This window comes from Apus apus, chromosome 8 (genome assembly GCF_020740795.1).
Source record: "Apus apus isolate bApuApu2 chromosome 8, bApuApu2.pri.cur, whole genome shotgun sequence".
Lineage (NCBI taxonomy): Eukaryota > Metazoa > Chordata > Aves > Apodiformes > Apodidae > Apus > Apus apus.
Window position 1 is genome coordinate 6,301,058 of NC_067289.1, and position 21,997 is coordinate 6,323,054.

Consider the following 21,997-nt stretch of genomic DNA (forward strand, 5'->3'; position numbering starts at 1 on the left):
GAACATCAGAAGACTAAACCTATCATCACCACCGACTGAGGGAGCCAGCGCACTGAACGAGCACAGGTACTTCAGGACTGAGCACTTGCTGCGTCCTTTGGAGTTCCTCCAGATTATGGGCCAGACAGAAAACCTGACTATCCTTTCAGTCACCATGCAAGTGCCAGGTAGAGCCACACGAGTTTAAAAATCTTGTATAAATTACCACAGGTCGCTGCCTGCTCTGCCGGGCTGGAGGGGCATCAGACCAGGCAGCTGGTGGTGAAGTGCACTCACCTACCGCCTCGTACCTCGCCTAATCTCTGACCAGTTGCGGTTAGCCAGGGGTTTAATCACGGCAGCATTCATGTCAGTACATCTTTTTTCCACACACACTACGCAAGGAAACCTGCCACCCTGGAGCCCTTCCTCTGCGCGGCTGAGGGAGCCGGTGGTGGCCTCTCCCCCCGCGACAGCCCTCAGAGCTGCCCTCGCTCCGACAGGCAACACACAACAGATTCCCTTCCTAACGCGGGCCTCACCTCCGCCCCAGCAGCGCTTTAACAACACAGCCGCACTGGGAGTGGCTTGTTGCCTCCTTCCCTCAGGGAAAGGCCGGGAGAGGCGTGTCCCGCCGCCCGGGGCCGGAGGGCAGAGACTCCATTTCCCGGCGGCCCGCGAGGCGCGGCCCGGCGCGCGCACCGCCGGCAGGGCGGGGGCAAAATGGCGGCGCTGGGGGCGCGAGGCTCGGCGGCGCTGCCCGCGCGGCTGGCGCGAGGGCTGTGGGGCTGGCGCGTGCGGCGGGGGCTGGGGCAGGAGGCGGGGGCCGAGGGCGGTACGTGTGTGGGGGGGGCGGGGGTCCCCGGGGCTGCCGAGGGGTCCCCGGGGCTGCCGAGGGGTCGGGCGGGCGCCTGCGGTGCCCTGGGCGGGGGAGCGAGGAGGGGGTTAGTTGTGCCGGAGCGAGGAGGCCCGGCCAGGGCGGGAAGCGGCGTGCGGGGCTGGTGCGTGCGGGGCTGGTGCTTGCGGAGACTGGTTCGTGCGGGGCTGGTTCGTGCGGGGCTGGTGCGTGCGGGGACTGGTGCGTGCGGAGCTGGTGCGTGCGGGGATGGTGCGTGCGGGGCTGGTGCGGCGCTTTCCTGTGAGGGGAAGGCAGCGGCTTTCCCGGCAGCGGGTGGTGACGGCGTCTGCCGGTCCCCCCGCAGCAGGAGGAGCCGCCAAGCCGTCCTTCGCGGATGAAGCGGTCCAGAAGCTGCTCTACAAAATGACGGGGCTCGACCTGCAGAAGGTTTTCAGGCCGGTGAAAAAGGAGCTGAAACCGCCCAAGTACAAGCTGATGACAGAAGCTCAGCTGGAAGAGGTGGGCTGCTCGGCTTCGGTTTTGAGAGGAGGTTTGGTTTTAGCAAAAAAGCCTGTAACACCACGTTTCTGCTTCCTTTGATGCTACTGTTGGAAACATTTCAGTTTCCTTTTTTTTCCAAGTAATTTCCTACATCAGTGTAAACCAGTGTTTCTTCACTTTAAATAGTTTTATTTATCCAATTTTTCTTGATTTTTAAGGAATGTGGAAGGAAACAGGATACTTTTATTTTCATTGAGTGAGAGGTTCTCTTTATTATCTGCCTTCCTTATGCTTCCCAGTTGTGCTGAATGACTTTAGCTGATATTTCAATTATAACCCCGGGAATCCTTAAACTACTTTTTTTACCTGTTGTCTGATTCTGGTCAGGGGTGACAAAGGGGCCTGCCTTAAGCTATCCCTTCTGTAACTGCACAGAAACTATTGGTTGTGGTTTACGCTTTGGGGGAAATTTACCATGGAAAGATACTTGACATAAACTTGGTGTTTGCAGTATTTTATATAGAGAGGTTTTAGTTTTGGAACTTCTTTCAGGAATTTGCCCAAGTTACAGTAGTGACATACTGTTCACACGTGATCCATGCACCTGGAGACTGAACTAGTGTCTCAGTTCTTCTCAACTGCAGAAAAAAAAAAAGTCAGTCTAAATGAAAATATTTGTCCCAAAATTGTTATCTTTCCAATAGGGTGATTTATTTATTTTTTAATTTTAAAATTAAAATACTATTTTTTTTCCTCAAGGCCACAAGAAAAGCCATTGAGGAAGCTAAAGAAAAACTAACCATGCCCCCTGTTTTGAATGAACGAAAACCAATTGATGATGTCTTAGCAGAAGACAGATTTCTTGAAGGAATGGAAACTACAAAATATGTGTTTACAGATTTAACATACTCCATTCCACATCGTGTAAGTAATAATGTATTAATTTATTTTAAGACATTTCACTTCTTAACTTCAAATTAAGCTTTAGGTTTGAATAAAATACATTAAGCAGTTTGCAAAAAGGCTGAGGAGTTGTGAATTCAGTCCAGTACAAGGCAATGCAAACACATATATTTCTAAACGTTTATTTCTAACTGATACTGATAAATTCAATCCCAGTTCTCAGGAGCAGGCATGGGAGGGGGAAAGCTGTACAATAGTTAGTTAATTATTTTAAAAGCAGGTGCTTATGATATGTTAGGAGTGCTAAGTTTTTCCATACTTCCTACAAGTTTGCTGTGGAATTGGATCACTTGGTACTGCATATAGACCAAAAGGTGGAGCTACTTCACAGTTGCAGAGATTGGTGGAAAGCTAGGTAGATGATAAATTAATTCACAGGAAAGCTGCAAAGAAACAATTGTCAAATAGAATTGTGGGGTATAGGGATAAAGATTTATTCGTATAATGACACATCTAGATTGTCTTAACTACCAGTAGGAGGAGGCTGGAAAAATTCTAATCAAGCAGTTATGGTTCTAAGTAGACTCTGTGGTTCAAACATGCATATAGTGATGGTCCTGTGAAATGAATTTCCAAGTCTTCTATCTGTGTTACACCATCTGAGAGCCCTCTCCAGGAACCTGCTGTTTATTCTTTTGCTTCAATGTGTTGAAAACTTCCTTGTCTGAACAAACTTTCCTGTCTGCTTCCCAAAGTTAAACGTACTTGTGAACAGATCTGAGGATATTGTTTTGTTTATAGTATTTTTTATTTTGCACTTGCCCTCACAAAGGCTGGAGAAGCACAAGTCACTTGCATTCTGCATTTAGAACGTTACTAAGTGCATAAAATCAGGCCAGCAGCAACACTTAACTCCCTTTTCTGGGTATTAGTTGTATTACCTGTCTAAACTTCATAGAGTGTAGCTCTGTAAGGGTCATTTGGATGTGATGTTGTTGGGTATGGTTTAATGAGGAGAACTTATAAGAGCAAGGATGATGGTTGGACTTGGTGATCCCAAGGGTCTTTTCCAACCTGAATAGTTTTATGATTCTTGGTGTAGGTGGATGTACAGTTATGTCATACAGTAAAGTTAAGGTGCAAATGTAACACTTAATTAGCAGTTACCAAGGGAGAAATGATGAATCTAGCACATAATAACAATCAATTAGAAACTGGTATTAGTGTGAGCTTAGGTATAGAAGGACTTTACCAAATAAGAATCTTTTTTACAGTGGTTCTGGCTGCAAACAGAGAAGACTGTAGGAGATAATTCTCTTTTGTTACCTTCTTTTCAGGAACGTTTCATTGTAGTTAGAGAACCGAATGGAGTCTTACGCAAAGCAACCTGGGAAGAACGAGACAGAATGATACAGATATTCTTCCCAAAAGAAGGACGCAGGGTTATTCCCCCAGTGCTATTCAAGGATGAACACCTTGGGGTATGATCTTCTTGGTTGTGAAAAGCGATAATTTTTATTTAATTATGCTCTGATAGTGAAACTGTGTTATTTGGACAGAGTAGCTCTGAATAAGCCATTCTGCTCCAATGTTCAAGCTGCTTAAATGCTGTTTTGAACAACTGCTTATCATTGTAACTTAGATAAATTAAGTTCCAGGTTATGTCCAGGTAAATTCTGGGTAGGGGTAAATTTTCTGTCATACTAGAAATCCACATTTAATTGTTAAGCATTGATTAATTCTATCCTTAATCTGAAAATGTGAATGGCTGTTGCAGAAACAAAAACCAAGATAAACTTTATTAATGTCATCAAGGCATGTACTTCTGTACTGTATCCATTTTGTCTTGTGCTTAATGGGATACTCACTGGAAGTGTTGCCCAGAACAGAACTGTTGTGGCTGCTGTTCTGATTTTGGAGAGTTGGAATGGTGTGATGCAGAATCTATTCCTCAATTTGAACTTCTGTTTCAGTCTGTGTTTCAGCAAGACCGTCATGAGGACATCCTTAACAGGTGCATTGCTCAGTTTGAGCCAGATTCTGCTGACTATATCAGAGTGAGTTCACTTTCCATTTTTCAAGTAAAAATGTACTATTAGTGAAGAACATTACCCGTTATCCTGAGTTTTGTGGTTTTTCTTGCAGAAAAGTAAATCAGGATTCTGTTTAAGTAATTTTCAGCAGTTTAGAGAGAACTACAGTTGCATAGAAATAGTCTTTATATAGGTTTTTTTGTTATCTAACAGAACTGATTATAATGTCTGTAAGTGGCCACAATCAGAGTTCTGCTACTGAAGTCATACTAACTGCTATGTTAGGTGTTGAAAGGACCAAGTAGGTAACCTGAGAGCGCTGTACACAAAGTAGTATTTTTGACAAAGACCAGGTGCAAAAATGTACTTTGAGCTGAAATGTTTAAATTGAATAACTTTAGTTATTGTCCCTTTGCAAGTTTTCAGGACATAGCTAGTATTTAGCTTTCTCCTAACATAAAGATGTCTATACCTAAGTACTAAGAACGGGTTATCCCAGTGTTACCCTGAATTATAACATGTATAATGCTTTAAGATAGCATGGTCCAGCCTATGGCTTACTCCTGTGCTTTAGGGAGGTCTGAAAACAGATTAAAAACTGAGGTAGAGGGGAGAAACTGTCATCACGCTCCAGTTATGCTCGTGAAACTGAAGCCTTTTCTGTGTACAGGTTCATCATCGGACATACGATGACATTGAGAAACATGCCAAGTATGATCTGCTGCGGTCAACAAGACACTTTGGAGGAATGGTGTGGTATCTGGTGAACAGAAAGAAAACAGATGGCTTACTAATAGATATGATCAACAGAGACTTGTAAGTGGTGTTTATCACTTGTTGTTTTCTATTTGTTTAGATAAACAGAAATAATAAGTACCATTGTCTGAAAATAAAGACACTATTTCTGTAAGATGTATACAAATTTTCATTTGTATGCAATTTTTGGTTATCTGTAACTTCTAGCTAGATCCTGAATGTTTTAGATTCACCTGAGGGCTAGGTGTCAAAAGATTTCTGATTACTTCAGTAAAACCTGCTAGTTATTGCAGTTGGTGTTAGAAAGTTTGCCTTTGGCACAGTACTCTAGCCTTGAACTGCTGCATGGATACATCCATGTACCTTACCTGGTGTGCCTAGATGTCCACTTGCTTCTGGTTTTCTTCTCATGAGCAGATTGCCATGGCAATAGATGATAGGATGCTGGTTTTGCTCTACGTTCTAATGACTATATATTCAGTGAAAGCAGAAGTTTACAAAAGCTGTAGTGTGCAAAGTACACTTTCTCTAAATAACCTGAAGTATTAAGAGCAATTGCTACTATGGGTGTTTATTTTTTTAGGCTGGAGGATGCTACAAGTTTAATTACATTGTATCATATGCTTCATCCTGAATGTCAATCAGCAAAAGCAGCTAAAGAAGGGAAACTTCAAGGAATTGACCTTATCAAGGTATGCTTTTCTACTCTAAGGGTACTTAACTACAGAAGAGAGAGCTTTTAAACAGCAGAAACCTCATTAGTAGTCTAGGTTAGGAGAAATTTAAACAAGCAGCTATTGTGAACCATTGTGTGCACCAGGTTGTTTGTTCTTTTTTCTTAAACTCTATCCAGCTGTACCAGGATTTTGGGTCTTGCTGGCTGATTACCACTGGAACAGTGACATCTTACTATGCAGCTGTGCTCTTAATTGTACATTAATATCTCTCCTCATGTGTTTGCAGGTATTTGTGAAAACTGAATCACAGAAAGAAGGTCATATACAACTGGCCCTCCAGGCTTATGAAGAAGCAATGGCTACTTCTACAGCTTCATGAAATAAACCTAGTATATACTAAGTTTTAAGTCTGTTTATCAACATTTTGTGTACAGGATTCCACAATAAATACTTCAAACAACTGACTGCTCTAGGATTTTTTTTTTTACTAGAATATGTAAGAATTGCTACAGCAGCTTGCTTTTTCACAGGAGTTTCAGTATAACTTTACAGGAGTCATAATGACTCTTGTTTTTCAAGTGACAGGAATTACCCACAATTTATTTTACTTATTGAAGCAAGTGTAGGGTTTGGACAGCTTCATTTAGTAAAGTGTGTAACACCACATCTGTCCCTTAAGACTGTTCTGTTAGCTCTTTTAGCTAAAGTGCTGCCTGAAAGAGCAACTGAGCAACTGGCTGTTAACAAGCTAACTAGCAGTGAGTAAGTAACCATATACCTCAGTGCATATGGTAAGAAAAGTCAGGTTAAAATACTAATGCTGGGCTACTGAGCTGTTTCAAATATCTGCAATACCAGTGAAATTAGGTTAAGAATTACTTGAAAGTGGAGAACTGAATAATAGAATGTTTAAAAGAGTTTATTGAATTGCTTGATAAATGAAAACATTTTTCAGTATGTACTGGAGCAGGTCTCATCTTGAATTTCAACATACTCAAAGCTGATTTTTCTTGTACAGTTGCTTGGTCTACTGTTCTTTCTACACATACATGGTCCACTTGCAGTATAAAAATCAAGTTAGCTTCAAGCACATAGTCCACAGAATTTCATTCCTTTGTTTGGAGTAATTGGTTAGATCATCTGAAAAGTATCTTCACTCATCTAAAATCTCTTCATCCAGATTGATATCTGTAGTATCAATATCCTCCAGATCCAAGTTATCTAAGTCATCTTCCAAGTCCAGCAGTGTCTAGGAAAAGAAAAGACTAGATGAAGAGGATACTAATGTGGTTACATGTTGGCCAGCTCACGTGACATGACTCTGTATGATAAATTCACACAGTCTGCAAAATACCATGCTGAGGCAGTCAGGTGAGCTATGTTTAAAATAAGCTGCAGAGAGAAGCTGCCTTCTTGGTGTGAAAGCATCTCTCAGAGCTGTGCTTGGCCTTCACCCTTCACTCCCTGTAAATCCCCAAAGCTGTAGGGACTAGTCTGTATTATTGTGCACAACAGGAAGGGATCCAGACACCGCACTGGTCCTAAGCTGACTGGGTCCATTAATACAGGAAGTGACACTTCCCAGTGGCTTGGTTTAATCATATTAATTGAAGTCTTTAAGGTAAAATGTATTTAGTGCTGGCCCTTCCCTTCATAGAAGTATATTTTAGTACCTTTTGATCTCTTGTTGGAAGTGGATCAGAATTCTGCAAAACTGTTTTCATTTCTTGTTTAGGAGATGCAACCTGTTCTTCAGCCTTCTAAAGAAAAAAAGAGATCCCTTAAGTCCTTTTGTATTTAAATTCTTTCAACAAAAGCAACCAAACAACAGAAGGCTTATAATCCCCTCCTCTCCCTCTGCTCCTCTTTCAAAATTTCCCTCAGGACCATATCTTAAGATGACTTAGAAGTCAGTAAGCCTTCTAGCCCTCCCTGCACTAGAGACTGTTTCCCCACCCAGTTTATTTAAAAACATAGATGGTGGAACAGATACAATGAAAACAACCCTTCAGAAAGCATCAGTTAATTTCAAATACTGAAGTGCTGTTACACAGTCATTTTCAAGGTCCTCCGCAGGAAAGAGACTAGGGTTGCTTGAGGCTGCCACAGCACATTTATTAAAGGTGGTAAATCTTGGTGCTGGTGCTGGGCCTCATGTTCCATACCCTGCAATGGTTTAAAACCTGTCCTCTCTCCACTACTGAAGGAAAGGTACTAGTCAATTAACTTTATTCTGATTTATAATTTATCTCCTACAAAACTTTCCATATGCACCATCAGCTATAAGAGACAACTGTTGAAGGATTTCTATGCACCCACAGTGATCTTGTTTTCAACTTCCAGTGTAAACCACTTCTAATTTCAGTTAACTTTCGCAATACACTTTCTCTATCTTCTTTAACAACTGTGTACACAAGTTTGCTTTAGCTTTAATGATTCTTGTTTTGATACACAAGAAGCAAACAGTAACTAAAGCTACTTGAAAGTAAGACAGCTCCTCTGAACTGTCAATCCAGTTTTGCAAAGCATCTTCTATGAGGACAAACCAGATGGAATAGAGAGAAGTGAATTTGTTTGTTTCCACTGCAGTTCTTTTACAAGTTTATAAGCTCAAAGAGCTGTGCCAACACGTCTTTTAAGAAACTCTCAGATTTTGTTTTCATGTTCAAATGTAAAGTGTATTTCACATGAGCAAGAATTAGATGTCATCTTCTGTTTAAGCTCTGAAAAGCATTTTAAGTGCTAATTTCAGTATGTATGCTTATACCTTATATTTAAATAATGTGTTTTCTGCATAATACTTAAACAACTGAGGTAGTTGAAAAAACCTAAACCTGTCTGAGTTACTTCAGATACTGATTGGAACCTATTTTCAAGTAATTGAGCAGGATTCTTAGTTACAGAACAGTCCTATTCCATAACTATGCATACTGGAATAGAAAGCATTTTTTATTGCTGTAAGATGCAAGTTTCCAGGTTCCAACTACTGAGCTTTTAAACAAGTAGCAGCAGATAAGGCAGTGTTTATATGTGCAACTGAAATTGTTTTTCTGCAGGATGACTTCAACAGTAAGAGTCTATGATTGCTCACACTAACAAAAGATCACTCAATGCAAGTAACCACACAGACATAAAAACTCCCGCTTCAAAGTCAAGAAGTCAGGAGAAGTTACAGAAATAGACTAAGGAGAGTGAGGCAAAAAAACCCTGGGACTCAGCTGCAGTGCTTACAGTCAATCCAGTAAGAGCAAGAATTTGTCTATTACCAGTGAAATATTCTTCAGGGCAGGTGTTCCCATACAATAGCAGAATTACCTCTTAAGAGTCCATAATCTAGTACTAACACTGACCTGAGGTGTTGTTACTCCAGAAGGCTCAAAGCCTTTTGCTTCTTCAAGTAAGTTTCTCTCTTCATTTGGCTAGAAGTAGAAAAAACACCAAAACGTGTTAATGCAATGTTTAAGTGGTTGCACTGACTTGTTTACAGCTGAATTTACACAGAAGTAAATAATCTAAGAGCTCCCATTTCTTACTTACAGTGACAAGGGGGTATTCCCGGGCTGGCCGCAAGTCTGCAAGACTTTGTTTAACATACTCTTCAGCAACAAAAGCTTCCTTTAATCCAGGGAAAAGATTTTCATATTCTGTAGGATCAGCAAGGGACTCGGCAGCTTTTTGATTTACTTTAGAGAGACTCTCCCGCCACAGTTTAACAACCCTGGAGATACAAATCACCTTGGTTATATACAAGTAATTTTCACAACACTATACATGTTCTGCAGACATTTTGAAATTACCTTGAAACTTGGCTTGGCAAATATGTCCGTGCAAGAAATGCAGCTTCGGGGAGACGCCCAGTTTTAATCAGGAGTTCTAAACATGAATCCAGCCTAAAGAAATAGGATTTTTACCAGTAAGTTTAATAAAGACATTTTTTTCCTATTACATGAGCTGTTTATGCTTCTACATTACAGTGCTTTGACTTCAGATTTTACAAGTAGCAGCCATCTTAAAATAGAATGAGCTTTCCTGTGGCACATGCCACAATCTTTCTCCAGGAAGTTTTCAGTTAGCTGTAGTTAGCCATCTGAAGAACCTGAGGTTCTCTTTGCATTTTGCAGAACAATCAGAATCTCATGTTTGCTACTTACTTTCCCTGCAGGAAGTAGCTCATAAATGCAACATTGTTCTTGCCATCTTTTTCTGCTCCTTCAGCTAACTTATTCACCATGTTAGCATTTCCTGAAGCCGTAGCCAGGAGCAGAAGTCCTCCGTAGTCTTGTGCGTGGTGGAGACACTCCTGGGCTAAGCCAAACTGGCATTTACTAATGGCAAGCTCAGCAAGTTGCTTCCATTTCTGTTCCGACTAATGGTACAAAAAAAGGGAGAGGGAGGGAAAGAAAAAAAACAAAAAATAACCTTCACATTTTTGAACAGCATTTAAAGATTTTTCATAGCATTCAATATGAAAATCTAAGTTGACTTGGGAATGCACTGTATCCCACCATTAACCTGTCTTCCCTTTAAGATTCTGTGATTACTGCAGCTCGACAGCATGACACTGTGAGTGTTGCATGCAGATCATTACACAGCTATACCATTACATAAAACAGTTTTATATTAAACAAGGAGGGAGAAGATAGAAATAACTTACACAGCAACAAACTCGTCAAGAAAGCTCCCAAGTTAACCTTCAGAATTAAGAAAGACATCTGTGTCTGTAACTAACTTCATTATTTTACAAGAACGATGAGATTAGTTCTCTGAATAATGACTATGGGGCAAACCACTACCTGTCAATCTTCCTAGTGCATCAGCCTAAGTTTGCCAAGGCTGGAACAAGGGCCCAGAAGCTTCAGTCCTGCCATTCCTCCTCCCACTGTTCAATATTGGAGATGAAGGCTTGGATCTTGGTTTGAGCTCTGTATTCTCCAGGAGTTCCTGTAGCTTTCCTGAGCAGACAATGTTTTTCTGTTCCCATCCCACACCTTAGAAGCCTTTCAATTACAGGCAGGAGAGCTTCACCAAAGAAGTTGGAAGTATTTATGAAGTGCTCAGGGACTGAGCTGTGTCCCCACATACCACTGTCTTTTCTTAAAGGGCCTCTTAGACTCATGCTAATACTCAGAACATTCATCAGTCACCAAAACTTCTATGTTTACCTCTGCTTCCACTGCAAGCTGATAGGCTATTTTTAATTCTCCAAGTTGAAGAGCAAGTTCAAAGCGATGCTCTGGATCTGTAGATACTGCAAGAGCTTGTTGTTTGAAGCCCTGAAATAAAAATCTGAAAGTAAGACTGATCTGTCAGGTCAAACAGCATCCTACATGTTCTAATAAAAGCTGCTTTGAACAGAAGGTTACAGTTTTCTCAAATAGATATGCATGATTAACAAAGAGTTTATGCTAACAGATAAAACGATCTGGTTTTGCTTAGCAATTCAGTTAGAAATGTGAATAAACCAGTATGAGTTTTCAGTAATAAAAAGTAGTTTTCTTGCCTGTTTTTCAAGAAAATGTGCAACTCTGGTCCTCTGTTCTTTTGGAATCGTGGGAAGAACTTTATCAGCCATACCAAAATCTCTTCTCATCACAGCAGTTTGATACTCAAGCACTGAGACCAGCAAAGAGTAGCTCACAATGTTTAGCTCTTTATCTCCCAAATAAAGTCGGTTGTCCTTAGGGATATATCCCAAAAGATACATTGTCCTGAAACAAAACAAAGAATATTTATCTTGAATAGATCCACTACCAAATAGTCTATAAAGTAAGTCCAACACTTTTTACTGCTGCAAGAATATTCACATGAAAAATTATTTTACTATACATGTACTTCTACATAACATTTTATTCACTCCAAGATTATGTTACTGCCTCAGAACATACATTAACATGATATGCAAGAAAAAGTAAAGTATGGCAAGCAGGTGACATGGTTGACCTTGCCCCAACTTTACTGAAAGAACCTTTAACACTTGCTGACAATCTGATGCGGTGACTTACCTGTCCAAATGGGCAATAGTGACAATTTCTCCTCCAACATAGTAGTTGAGCCTGTTCACAGAACTGGTGTAAATAAAGCAGTCGCCTACCCACAAGCCTGTTTTCACAATCTCCTGAATCTCACCAAGAACCTGAAAATTAAATTTGATTTCATTAGATATTTAAAAAGGTACTTTTAGATAGCAATAAGACTATTGCATTTTCAAATTAAACTTAATATTCTATACCTAAGTAAACAGTTGAGAGAGCTGCAAAAAAGTTTAGTTACAGACTGGAAGTACTTAAATAACGCTTTTAGGTTTACAAAAATGCTGTAACACAGAAAATCTCTGCCTTAATATTTAACTAAGCCAATTACACATCCAGGAAACAAGCATCAAACTAAGCATAAGATAACTGAAGGAAAATTCCACCAGGAAGGTTGTGTTTCTGACATTTCACAGCATGAGGGTTTTTAACTTGATCTCAAATTTCAGTAACATTTCAAAACTTGAAAACTGCAGAAGTTTAAGCAATGTAACAGACAATGTAACACATCCAAGTGTGTTTTAAAAATAACCTCTGTAAGAATAATAAACAGATATCTGAAGAGAAGGCTAGGCATCAAGAGCTGTTCTGTTGGGATTCCAACAGGGATACACTCCCCAGGGAAGCAAATAAAATTATTAAGAGTGCTCCTCAGGCAGATGCATACTGTGTACACTGTACTTCAGTGTTCTGGAAACTACAATTTAATAGGACTATGTTAAGGACTAAATTTGCTATGCTCTGTGAGGACGTGCTTCAGTGATCTCTAAATCCTGTTTCATTTTTAAAAATAGAAGGTACCTCAAAAGCATCTTCAATTCCATCTTCAGTGACCCCTTCATGTGTTTCTTGTGCTGCTGCAACTTTTTCTGATAGGTATTTCAGAATGAAGAATGACTCTTCCGTAGCAATGCAGACAAGCTCACCCGAGTCAGACCAGAAAATCTGAATCATAAGAATCAACAATGGCACTTTTTAGTGTTTTAGAGATCCTAGGTTCAGAAAGGAGGATGTATAAATTAAGGTTAAAACACACTAGCAATAACAGAAACTTTAGCACCTGAGAAGCCAACATACACAGGGATTTTTCCCTCTTGTGCTACAAAAGACTGAGATAAAATTAAGAAGTTATTACTTTATGATTGGCAGCTTGGCTTCATTCAAGAGAATCAGCAGACTAGTAAAAAACCAACATAATAAAGCAACACAGACATGTAAAGATCTTCAGTCCCATCTAGAAACTTACATGTTTGGGCTGAATTTCAATTCTGCGAATCAGTTCGGTGTTTTCCCAGTCATAGAACGCCAAACCATTAACAGATCTGACACCCAACAGGAAGCCACCATAGATACCTGTAAAAACATAAAGGTAGAATAAATCGACATTGTACAAAAAAATGCCCTGACACATCTATTTTAAAAGGAAATACTTACCTTCTGCTCCAAAATCAGGTTTGAATGACTTCTTCTCTTTGAAATTTTTAAATATCTTTACAACGCTGTTGCTCTCCCTGATGGCATATCTAAGAGAGATTGCATTGTAAAAAAAATACAAGATGTTTGACTTTCAAAGTGTCAAATTACTAAAATCATAAGCTGTTACAAAACAATTGCATTTGATTTATCTTAAAAAATTAGCAGAGTGCTGCAAATGGAAAATTTTAAAGCAGGACAGTTATTGAAAGTTCACTCTACATACAGGTTTTATCAGGAAAAGGCTTTTCACCCAGAGGGTGGTTGAGCACTGGAACAAACTCCCCAGGGAAGTGGCCACAGCACCAAGCCTGCCTGGGTTCAAGAAGTGTTTGGATGATGCTCTCAGGCACATGGTGTGATTCTTGGGGTGCCCTACACAGGGACAGGAGTCTGACTTGATGATCCTGATGGGTCCTTTCCAACTCAGCATATTCTATGATTCTACCATTTGTACAGCCCGAAAACGAGCAGCAGTGAATTCAAGTTAATACAAAAGGGAAAAAATCTGCAACACTTACTCTGAAGAATCATGTGCCCATACAAACTCCTGTGCAGAACCAAAGCTCTTGTTTCTCAAAGCCATAGCTGTGTAGATGATGTATTCACCATCACCACACACTACTACAAACCTAGAGCAGAAGAGAGATGCTTTTGTCAGACAACTTTGTTCAGGTCAGTAGGCACGACCAAGTAGACAAATCAGCTGAAAAGTCAAAGGCCCCTAGCCCAATGTAATCACTGCAAATGCAGAGAGAATAAAAGAGCTTCATACATTCAAAACATGTCACAGAACTGGATTTTCCCCTGCATCATGTAGCTACTTGCTAACCCCTCTTCCTTCTGTTCTCTACAAGCAGCTCTTTTACTTTGTATCCCTTTATCTTTTCTTTTAATTTAGCTGATCTAGTGACAAAAAAACAATCCAAGCAAAGTGACAAAAGAATGTGGTTTGCTGCTATTATGTTATACATTTTGTTGGCACACTTCTTCCCCTACCTAGACTGTCCAACTTGCCTTTTTAAGCAGCTCTTACAGGTGAAGCCCATCTATTGCTCTGGTTCCAGTACACCTGCTGTTCTCCACAGGCCCTCAGCCATCAGCACACATACAACTTTTTCATTCAAGAAGTTTTCCAACATAAAAAAAAGGAAAAATCAGAAGGGTTTAAGTATTTTGCTCTAAAATCTATTACCGTCCGTTAGGGTTGTGCTGAATTGTCTGAGGATAGATTTCACAGCTCCCCATATCCTTTACAGCCAGGGGCAATCTTTCTCCATCTTTGATTTCAGCATCTCCCATAGCTTTCAAGTTAGCCTGTTGGACTTCGGAATGTTTAGCCCAAATAATTTTTCCATTTGCATCCATGGACATGGCAGGTTCTTCACGACCAAGCTAGGAAGTGTAGCATAAGAATTTAGAAGATGCAGAAAATACATCATTGGTTTTCTTCTCAGTTGAACCTGTCTAGTGAAATACTCTGTCTCTATCTAAAAATGCCAGTTAAAATGCCAAGTTTTCAGCATTTATATATCAATCATCGCAGAATCACAAATCAGTTGCTCTGTACACAGGATAGCAATGAATCAACATTTCTCAACTTCAAACCATGAATTTTACCTTAACAATAATGCTGCCTTCATCATATCCCAGAGCCACATTATTGGATCCTCTTAAACTGGCCACACACCACACTCTCTCCATACCATAGTTGAGGGTACTTTCCAGGCGGTAAGTGCTGGAATGCCAAATGCGCACAGTTCCTAGAGGAAAAAGAAACGAGTACATGCCTTTTATCTCTTCTCTCCTCTTTTCTCTCTCTCCTGTGAGAGCAGGTGTCTAGCTACATGGCAAGAAGAGTTCTCCCTTAAGTTCTTCCCCTGTCCTTTACATATATATCAGAAAACACAACATTACCATCTTCTGAGCCTGTGATAATGATAGGCAGTTCAGGATGGAAGCTGACACATGACACGTTTTGAGCATGTCCTTCCAGTGTTTGTACACATGTTTTATTCTGCAAAAAAGAGTCAGAAGTACAGGTAAAGCTAATAAACATGTTTCTACATTATTACCTTCATTTCTTAAAAAAATTCCCCCCAAACCCAAAATTTATCTGAAAACTTATTTCTCTGGGTTTCTTCCAGTAACATATATATCCAAGATGCTCAAACAACAGCACTAGACACATTAAAAATAACAATTGTATTCAGTGAATTTCTCCTCCCCAGAAAAAAAACATCGATTTCCCTTGACATGGTTATTTTCCTCTGTTTACTGACAGGCTTCTGCTAGAAGATAGGCTTTCTCAGAGCTATGTAGCACAACATATTCCATCAAAATAGAAAGCTGAATTCACTGAAAAAAAAAAAAATCAGAGCAAAACATCTATCTAAATCTAATTAAGGGTGAAGACTGATCTAACACTGTCTTTATTAACAGCTCTACTTTGCTCAAGACCACCAAGATTCAACTACAGAACTCATGTATGCAGCTGTACCTGGTGGCAAAATGTCAAGCACTGCTATGGAACAGTCCTCACTGCAGTGCATACTTCAAAGAACAGTGCTGGCTTTAACTGCAGAACTTGGATTTACTCTAGGGCAATACACTTTAACAGCCAGAAAGTATTACCTAACACCCTTCTGGCCATTCATACACTGGTACCCAGGAAGAACTTATGAGCTGTAGGTTCCAGCAACAGAATTTAATCCCTGGATTCAATCTCTCCTTCCTGTAGAGCATTTAAAAAAGTCACCTCATGACCCCTGCAAACTGTCAAGCAGAAGCATACACATCTGTGTGCATGCACAACTGTGCCTGTGTAAATGGGCAGAGGATGGAAGTGTGCAGAGGAGAGAGGGAAGGGAATAAACAAAAAAAGGAAAAAAATGAGAAGTGAAAGGATGGAAAGAGAAGTACATGAATAATATTTACATGTCAACACAGAAGAGGAGCACCTTAATCCACAAATAAAGAAGTCCAAAGGCAGGAACTACTATGTTACAAGAAAAAACCCTAATGCTAGTAATAGAAACCTCATGTGAAACTTTATTCTATAAATTAACTTTGAAGTTGCTTAAATTCACAGCAGGATTTCTCAAGGGTTAACAATTTTAAATGAAAAATGTCTTTTTTCCCCCCATTTCCTTATTTCCAAGGGAAGGATGAGGAAAATCTGTTGGTATATTCAAGTCCTTTGTCTCTTTTTCTGTTCCTTCACTGATGGCTTTGCCATGGCAGCCTGCACAGAAGTTTAAGAGTTGAACACATACCTGGTAGTCCCAGATCTTAACCAACCGGTCATCTGCACCTGAAATGAGGTATGGCTTATCTCCTCCACTGTAATAGTCAATGCAGTTCACTCCTTTCTCATGGCCTTCCAAAGTGAAGTTGGGTGAAGAAGAACCAAGCTGCCACACCTTCCCAGGAAAAAAACAACAAAAAACCCAAACACAGGTAGTCACGAATCTTTTGCAGCCAGATCAGCCTTGCCAAATGAGCAGGCATTCAGATGTACTTTACAGTTCCAAAGATACAGAATAGGGAATTCCAAAGACAGGGTTGTTTTCCTAGGTGAAGCACCTGAAAAAACTGCTTATTGAGCTATCAATCCAATAACATGCTGAGCTGCACACACTGTGCTCACGCATCAAAACGATGAAATGGTTGCCTTTCAACTTTTTTTTAAGGACATAAAACCATGTAAGACACTGTTTCTGAAATTAAATAAGTGACCTATTAACTATTTGTGCATACACTGGTTGACTTCAACTGTATCCTGAATTTCATCTTTTCCAGTTACTTTAATGACAAATTTCATGCTAAATGAGGACTCTAAATGAATCGAGTCAAGTTGTAGATATAGTGCTATTTTCCCCTGATTATCACATCAAATCAACACCCTAATCTCAATATCTGAGGACGTATGAAATGAAAACAGGCTTTTTATAGCCAATATACTGATAATTCATTGGGAATGTGAGCAAGTCTCACTGCTCAGATGGCTGTAAATCTGTAATCCTAGATATTCAATAAGTTTCACAGCAAATGAGATTATTCAGGCTCTACACTGACTGATGACTGAAGACATCTTCCAAAACAATTCAACAGATGACAACCAAGGACACAGAAATAATGGAAGAAGTGCCTTTACTATGTTTTAAATGAACACAGTTAAAGGCTTTACCCCACATATATATATATTTTTTCAGTTCTCCCAAATGACTAATGGACAGAATAACCATTACCCCTCCCCAATAAATCTGTATAATTCAAATGGAAATGCAGCACTTTTTGACTTTAGACAAACTCATTTCAGTGATTGGAGGTGACAGGTGATCTTGTAAATTTATGGAATTCCTTCATAGGTGCACAGTAAATCAACCAACACCCAGGTCTTTTTTCAAGAAAAATTATTGCACCTGTTTTTAAGAATTCTGATCCATTGTCCATATAGTATTACTGGTTTCTGTCTGACAATTACCTAATGAATTAAAAAAACCACAACCCTTAAATACAGCTTCTCTACCTTGATTGTCCTATCCAGAGAGGCACTGGCAAACTGGTTATTGTCTTTTGGGTTTATGACAATCTGCATGACATAATGGGTGTGTCCTTCAAACACCTGAGAACAAGACCACTTTTTATCCCAGTCCCAGAGTTTAATGAGCATGTCATCTGAAAAAAAAAAAGACATAACAAGCTTCAGTTGGTTTAATATATTCTGGTATCTACCTTCTTAAACCTAACTCCAAGCTAAAAGCTCACTCATCTTTTCCCCCTTGAAAGGAGGTGCTACTAATACCCATTACATTTTTCACCTGTAAGGTTTTTGGTCCTTCTTTAGAGAACCACAGGGACTACAACTTTCTCAAAAAGATTGTCCTGTAAACTGGTGATGAAGCTAAGTAGGAAATACATCTGTCTTAAAAAAGGGAGATTAAGAATTAGGTTACCAAATTACTAATCTTAAAACACTTTGCAGTTAAAAGGAATTAGACCCATGCTTTCTTCTACAGCAACTGCTCTGATGAGCACTAAGGAAGGGGAAGCAAGACAACCAAGTTGGCTTCCCAGAACCTTTACTTCAAGTTTAAGTGTATGATATTCAACAGCAAAACACAGAAACATGGTGCTTGCATCTCAAAAGGTTCTCTGCATTCTTGCAGAGCTCTGACTGCATTAGCAAGGTTTCCAGGAATGATAAGTACTGACTGGGACAATGTAAATACTCTTGGGCAAGATCTGTCAGAATACCGCGACCTTCTAATCCTGAGTAATGTAGACCACCTCAAATAGCAGAGAACTCAGTAGTATTTGGGGGGGAGGAAAAAAAACCTGAAAGTTATCTGTTGCCCCAGGTCAGAATGTCAGCTGAAAAAATACTTCAAAACATTATGTAATTTTTTTAAAAACAACTTTATCATGGTAAACTCAAAAATCAGCTAATTAGCACATATATAACCTTTCTTCTGGCAGACAATAAGCAACAAGGTTCTTTGATATTCTCTGACACAAACAAAAGCTATTATATTTTAAATGTTAAGTACACTTGACATTCCATTTAAAAAAATGAATGCATCTGGCAAAGAATTAACATGAAATGACAACTGTCAGGTTGGCAACTTACTCAAGTGTTCCTGTTTCAGTAGAAAAAGCATAATATGCCATCTCTCACTAGACAGAAAACAGAAGCCTAAATATGGCTGTTTAATAAATATAAAAATATACCAAAGAACTCTTACCACTGCTTGTCAGTATGAAAGGCTGTGTGGGATGCACAGCAATACAACGAATGTAATCTGAATGTGCTTCAAACATGTGAACTCTTTCCAAGGTGTTATAATTAAAAACTCTAATTTGCATGTCATCCTATAAAAGGGAAGAAACGACACCATTAAAATAGGACTCTGTATAATACACCTTATATTCAATGCAGGATAGCTAAAACAAAAAACCCAAAACATTCCACGACTGAAGATCCTCTACAAGAAAATGTTTACGAAAATGTATTTTCTTTCTTTTTTTCTGTACAAAAATGGTGAGTAACTGTCATCAGTTACTAATCCAGTTTCCATGCATATGAGGTTCCTATCCTTTGAAATGAGAAGTTGCTAAGATTACTTAAAGGAGGAAATTTATGGGAAAATGTAATTAAGTACTCCTTTCTCTTTTACAAATTTATATCAAATAATATTGTTATGTGATGTACAAAGGAATGGCATGAAAATAAATAAGGAGAAAGTACTACTGCATATGGAAGTCACATGATGAAGATAGCTTACAGCTCCTGTAACAACCCAGTTCTTTCTTGCCACGAACTTGGCAGCTCTCACTGGCAGGTCACACACTTCAAAAGTCTTCACCAGAGTCTAAAAATAAAAATAGTCAGTTTGTAGCACTAGAGAAAAGACCAGTTCCGAAATAAGCTCTTTATCTTTTCTTAAGTGTCCAGCATGCTGCCTTTGGCAACTCTTCAAAAACCCTACAACACATACATGCACACTTTTTAAAAGAACATATCTGTCCAAGACGAGAGACACTTGCCTGTTCTGCTCTTTAACATCGCACTTATGTTCTCCCTCCATTTTTAACCCAACCCTGAACATTTCTGGAGCTGCTGCCCACTTTAAACTATACTCCGCAGACAGGTAAAGCTCTAATAGATCCTACAACCTTCACAAACACAGATGACAGGTACAAGACAGAGGCAACTAACCTTTCAGAAGGAAAGGCTTTAGTTTGCAAGGAAACCACACAGGAGATAATTCTTGCAAAACGGATTTATAGCATTTATTCCTTATACTTACTATAATGAAACACCACTGAAGTCACAGCTAAAGATATTCCATGTCCATTATTACAGTGACTTTTGTAATAAGACAGGGAACAGTACAATTAGTGGCAGCGATTTAAGATTCTTCTTGGGTATCCAGTATTGAAAACCAGAATTTATACATCTGTCAGTCATGAAGATTTCATAATAAAGGGATACCAGAATCATCACCTGTGTCTCATGGTTCCAAACACAGACACTGCCATTGTAAAGGCTGGCCAGCATCCATGGCTCCGTGGGATGCAAGTCTACGCTCTTCACCCGGTCAGACCGGGCTGTTAGCTTCCGTTTTATATCAAGTCGGAGAGGCTGGAGAGGGAAAAAATGGAGAATACCAAGTTATTCAACATAAAACTGACACAGAAATACGATGGAAAAAGGAAAGGTGAAGTTACGCCTTAAAATAAAAGTAGTGTTTCTGGAAACATCACATCTCTACCAATGGAATGAGGTCAACCTAATCTGCTTCTGTGAAATGCAGAATTTTTTTCATACTGTAAAAAGTGTCTTCAGCACAGTCTAAAGAAGGATGCTCTGCACATTTTCCTGGTGTTCCTGAACTACTAAAGCAAAGAGCATCTGCTTCTAATACAACTGACAGACAATTAATCTTCCTACTTCATCTAAAAAACAGGTGGAAAAGCCAGTTATGACAATGGAACACAACATTAGTGCTTTATAAATATATTTCCATTCACAGTTTCAACATTATGTTTTCAAATGGAACACTACGCTGTAAACTTTTCCCTCCCCCTAGTTTTTAAGTTTTTCCCTTATAAAGAAGGCTTTAACCTTCCACTTTCATCACTGGCAATATAAAGCTAGAGTATTTAAAGGGCATGAAGTATAGCAAAGCGATTTTCTAAAACATGTCAGGAATTATAGATTTGTTTAGACACTCAAAGACTGTTGAGCTCACCTTATGCTGCTGCCATTTTTATCAGATACATGGATAGCATCAGATTAAATAATGGTTCACGTGTTTTATCACAGTAAAATTAACAATAAAACCTGTAGTTACACATTAGAGACAGTAAGAAGAAAAAGACACCTAGCTATTGTGTAGTATTGGCAACTCCTGGCTGTAACATCAGAGAATAAACTACTGGTTTACTTCTTCTGCTCTAAACACTAGAAAAACAGGCAAGATAATTGCAGGCGATTCTGTGCTTATTCTTGAAACCTCATCTACTGCTACTAAGGACCAGACAAGGGCTGACCTAAGGGGTTAACTGCAACATGAAGACTGACAGCTGCTGGGTCCATCTGAAGAAGACCACAGCAGTAACACAGCCTGAGGGATCTGGTCCCCTGCTCCAGCCACAATGATGCTTGGGGGCTTCCGAGCGCTTTCCTCTTATTCAGCTATTGAATTGAATCACTAACACCACGGCTTCCTCAGCTAGCATGGGAACAGGAGAGCCCGGGGCCACCAGAGACCGTGCACAGCCCTCCCTGGCCCGCCCGGCCCGCAGCCAGGCCCCACTCCCTTCGGCAGAGCCCGCGCTCGTGCGGAAGGGCCCCGCGGCGCCCGGGCTCGGTGCCGGGGGCTCAGCCCCGCCAGGCCTGGGCCTCCAGGTGGCGTTTGGGACGCGGGGGTGCCGGGCAGGGCAGCAGCTGCGCGGGGCAGGGCCGGGTACCTCCCCTGCGGCCACCTGCAACCGGCTCCGCACCGGCGTTCCCAGCCGCCCGCCGCCGCCGGGCCGCGGCACCCACCGGGGCGGACCCCGACCCACCCCGGCCGGGCCGCGCTCCTGGGGCCGGTCCCCGCCTCACCGCGCTCCGAGGGGCTCACCATGGCTCCGCGCGGCCCGGCGGCAGCACCGGAGGCACCGGCGGCAGCACCGGAGGCACCGGCGGCAGCACCGCAGTCGCTGAGACCGAGCGGGCTCCGACCCTCCGACGTGGAGCTTCCGGGCCCTCCGCTCTCGCGAGAACTGCCGCCGGGAGCCCGCTGCTCTCGCGAGAGC

At 40.6% G+C, this 21,997-nt stretch overlaps 2 protein-coding genes across 2 annotated transcripts; one reads left to right on the forward strand and one right to left on the reverse strand.

Moving 5' to 3' along the window:
* Nucleotides 1-697: 697 nt before the first annotated feature.
* Nucleotides 698-6,148, forward strand: MRPS22 (mitochondrial ribosomal protein S22). Its single transcript, XM_051626880.1, has 8 exons — nt 698-814; nt 1,182-1,336; nt 2,078-2,242; nt 3,559-3,702; nt 4,195-4,278; nt 4,925-5,070; nt 5,594-5,702; nt 5,974-6,148. The coding sequence occupies exons 1-8, from the start codon at nt 703-705 to the stop codon at nt 6,064-6,066; spliced, it is 1,008 nt and encodes a 335-aa protein (XP_051482840.1). The 5' UTR covers nt 698-702; the 3' UTR covers nt 6,067-6,148.
* Nucleotides 6,149-6,585: 437 nt separating this feature from the next.
* Nucleotides 6,586-21,957, reverse strand: COPB2 (COPI coat complex subunit beta 2). The gene is made up of 22 exons (XM_051626385.1): nt 21,823-21,957; nt 20,199-20,336; nt 19,477-19,563; nt 18,937-19,063; nt 17,721-17,869; nt 16,465-16,611; nt 15,107-15,206; nt 14,810-14,952; nt 14,385-14,584; nt 13,711-13,821; nt 13,151-13,239; nt 12,963-13,069; nt 12,518-12,661; nt 11,690-11,820; nt 11,188-11,395; nt 10,850-10,960; nt 9,839-10,053; nt 9,485-9,577; nt 9,225-9,405; nt 9,038-9,106; nt 7,361-7,447; nt 6,586-6,936 (listed from the first exon to the last, which is right to left on the reverse strand). The coding sequence occupies exons 1-22, from the start codon at nt 21,823-21,825 to the stop codon at nt 6,841-6,843; spliced, it is 2,736 nt and encodes a 911-aa protein (XP_051482345.1). The 5' UTR covers nt 21,826-21,957; the 3' UTR covers nt 6,586-6,840.
* Between the last annotated feature and the right edge of the window lie 40 nt (nt 21,958-21,997).